General features: G+C 39.6%; 1 protein-coding gene across 5 annotated transcripts in view; it reads right to left on the bottom strand.

Moving 5' to 3' along the window:
* TXNL4A (thioredoxin like 4A) overlaps window positions 1-3,693 on the bottom strand; it is a 20,988-nt gene that overhangs the window by 16,199 nt on the left and 1,096 nt on the right. For 2 of the 5 annotated variants that reach the window (XM_023512406.1, XM_012804321.2), the window contains one exon: window positions 1,098-1,165. The exons of the other annotated variants lie outside the window; for them this stretch is intronic. In XM_023512406.1, the coding sequence (XP_023368174.1) occupies window positions 1,098-1,163 (66 nt within the window). In that variant the 5' untranslated portion in view covers window positions 1,164-1,165. The remainder of the gene's footprint in view (window positions 1-1,097; window positions 1,166-3,693) is intronic. 5 annotated transcript variants of the gene reach the window in all.

Raw genomic sequence — 3,693 nt, 5'->3', positions numbered from 1 at the left:
GAGTCTCCTGCCTCAGCCTCCCAAGTAGCTGGGACCACAGGCGCCTGCCACAACGCCCGGCTATGTTTTGGTTGCAGCCGTCATTGTTGTTTTTGGTGGGCCTGGGCTGGATTCGAACCCACTACCTTAGGTGTATGTGTCTGGCACCTTAGCCACTTGAGCCACAGGCGCGGAGCCTAATTATATTTTCTTAAAAGCTCATCACACTTGTGAAGTGTGTAATGTGAGAAAGGTAATGACAATAGTGGCTAATGATTACTGAATGTGCTACTTGCTATGTGATGTGAAGTATCCTAGAAATCTTTGTTAACTCACTCCCACAACAACCCTGTGGAGTTAGGCACTATTACCCTCTTTTTTACGGGTGAGTATGATGAGGCACTGGGACAAGTCTGTGAAGACCACACAGCTAGTAAGTGGCAAAAGCAAAGCTCGAGTCTGCACCTTTGAATGTATTTACTACCTTCATATCCTGCCGCTCAGTTTTATCCGGAGACAAAAATTTATAAGGAACACCAAAAATGTACATTGTTTATTTCTATCTCACCTGGTAAGGGCTGACTTCCACTGCTTCAAGTGACATTCCATAATCTTTAATATTATGTCCCTGACAAATCCTTGGTAATGTTTCCAAAAAGTTGTTAAATATGCCTGACATATGTACTATCAGAATGTACTGCCATGAGTCAATGTTATCACTGAGGATATTTTAAATTCTATTTGTATAGGCTTTTCAACACAAAAATTAAATGTCCCACTTAATGAGATTTAGATTAACAGTGAATTCCAAAGCATTGCTGTGCACAAACTCTGAAGTAGTTTCTTGTCAAAACTGTGCATAAAATCAGCTAAACAAAATTTTTATCATTCTTTATCAAGTAAGTTGTCTCATACTTATTAATGGCAAACTAGACTTTTGTCAACTCTCTAAGCACATCTCTGTGTCTTCAGACTAACTTTCTTCACTAAGTTTATAGCTTAAAACGGATTCAGGATGAAGTGGGGGTGGGCACCACAGAAACAGCAAATCAACATAACACATTCTCAGAGAAAGTGTATAACCAAGTCCAGCCTGAATATTTGGAACTTTTACTCACTTTAAAACAGCTGGGATTTCCAAACGGGGCTCGTAACAAGATGAGGAAGACCCCATTATCTGCCATTTCTGCAGAGGGAGATTTTTAAATAGAGAGTTATATTGCTCTTTATACTAAAATCTTAAATTGCAAAATTTCTGTTGATCTTCCCCAAAAAGGGGTTCCAGAATTACAAGTTGATATTTTGCCCTGATACTGAGAAAGTATAAGTCTTTTAATGCATTTCAAATTTGCATTTTACTAACTATACAATAATATTGCATTAAAAGTATATTAATAAAATAATCCAAATCCTTGGATAAAAAAAAAAAGACTAATTTAAGACCAAAGAAAATACCCAAAAGTGAGCCAAATAAGCTGTCCTTACCAGTAAGTTCAATACCAAATAAAGTGTGTGTCCATCAGTAATAATAAAATGATTCAGTCTATAGCTGACATATAAAAATAAGAAGAGAACAAACCTGGTACAGCCCTCAACAGAGACATTTACACACAAACTGTTTCCTAACTCAGAGCATCTTGCTGAGTTTTGCTCAATGTCCTGCGCCAAAGGCTCACATCTCTAGTCATCCTATCTCTGCACTGCTGGCAGCACGATTTGAACACCACCTGAGGTTTATGCCACCACCTGCAATGCAGGACAGTAAAAGATTCCAGAACGCATACCTCAAATTTCAAAGTCAATACAGCTGAGATTTGGTTATTGGAAAACTGCTTTTAGTTGATTGTCACTGAATTTCAGCAGTGTCTGCCCTTGTCCATGATTGCTTAAGCAAAGAAAAACTGGTGCGTGGGCACTGGCTTTCTCATTACCTCTACATGAGTGAGAAATGGTGCCTTCATTGAACCCTTGGTACCTCCTCAAGACCTCACTAACTTGGCATCCTAGAGGAAGAGGCTGGGAAATAGTTGACAAAGAACTCCTAGTCTGATTCTAACCTCCGCTGACGGGTTACTCAAAAGTTTGGCCCTAGTAAAAAAAACAAAACAAAAATCTTGCAGTCTTACTAGATAAAGTAAAAAAAAGAAAAGTGTAGCCCTAGGTCAAGTCACATCAGAACTCCCTGGGGAGCTTCTTTAAAAAGTCATTTGTGGGCCTGGAGGGATGGCTCATGACTGCAATCCTAACACTCTGGGAGGCTGAATAGGGTGGACTAGGGTGGATCGCTTGAGCTCAAGGAGTTCGAAACCAGCCTAAGCTAGAGTGAGCCCGTCTCTAAAAATAGCCGGGCATTGTGGCAGGCACCTATAGTCCCAGGTACTTAGGAGGCCAAGGCAAGATCCTTGAGCCCAGGAGTCTGAGGTTGCTGTGAGCTCTGATGCCACAGCACTCTACTAAGGGTGACACAGTGAGACTCTGTCTAAAAATTTAAGTCATTCCTGGTTCTCCCTCCAGACTTAAAGAATCAGAATCTCTGAGACACATTTTAGTAAGCACTCTAAGAGATACTGTGACAACTAAAACATAACAACTGTCCCTAACACTCTGCCTCTCCAATTAAATAGGAGGTAGTAAAAATTAACAGATGGCAGGCCAGATAGTCTTTCCTTTCCGAAATATAAAATACATTCTTCTCTGTTAGTATTTACTCAAAGGAGTGATTTTAACCCAGCCTGGATGTTTCTGTTCATTAAAATTAATGACCTTGCAAATTTCTTATATTAATATGTCAAATATGGCAAGTATTTTATTAACACCTTTCTTTGTCTTTGCTTTGTTGCTACAACTGCAAAAACGCAAATAAAAGTTATGCTAAAAGAGCCACAAGGAAAGTAAAGAAAAAGAATTAAACCTCTGGCCATACAACAGTGTTTTACAAAAAAGCGCCACAGACTAATATTAAAAATTGAAGAAAACTACTTGTCACGTTCTTCTATTTTCTCCTGATGTTTTCTGCTTTTGAATCATTTTAAACTATTAATCAGAAGACTTACAAAGAGCATGGTGGGATAAAGGAAAAAAACCCACCAAAATAAAAACAGTATTTATTATACTATTAATGGAAAACTTCAGCTATATAAATACAACAAATAAATACCCAAAAAGAAGATGATATTTTCAAAGCAAGCTATTTAAAGCAAGCTTCAATCTTCTCAATAAAACCTACAAATAAACGTTTTGTTTTGTTTTAAATTGCAGATTATTGCGAGGGTACAAACAATTCTCTTTGAGGTCCCTACTGCATTTTCACCCCTCTCCTGGGAATGGTGCTATGTACCCCGCAGTGTGACAGTTAGGCGGGAGCACACTGATCACCCTCAAATAAATGTATTAAATTAACCGCACAATAAATTTTGAAAAAGACACCATGCAAACAGAAATGATTAACTTATTCGGGAGGACTGTGAACCTCTTTAAAATGTGAAATACCAGCTCTGCGCCTGTGGCTCAAGTGGCTAAGGTGCCAGCCACATACACCTAAGGTGGTTGGTTCAAATCCAGCGCGGGCCCGCCAAACAACAATGATGGCTGCAACCAAAAAAAAATAACTAGATATAGCCAGGGGTTGTGGCGGGCGCCTGTGGCCCCAGCTACTTGGGAGGCAGAGGCAGGAGACTCGCTTGAGCCCAGGAGTTGGAGGTTGCTGTGAGCTGT

The sequence above is a fragment of the Otolemur garnettii genome, unplaced genomic scaffold (assembly GCF_000181295.1).
Source record: "Otolemur garnettii isolate 467f Iridium unplaced genomic scaffold, OtoGar3 scaffold00027, whole genome shotgun sequence".
NCBI lineage: Eukaryota > Metazoa > Chordata > Mammalia > Primates > Galagidae > Otolemur > Otolemur garnettii.
The sequence above is the reverse complement of the archived record's forward strand: the minus strand, read 5'-3'. Positions and strand labels throughout refer to the sequence as shown.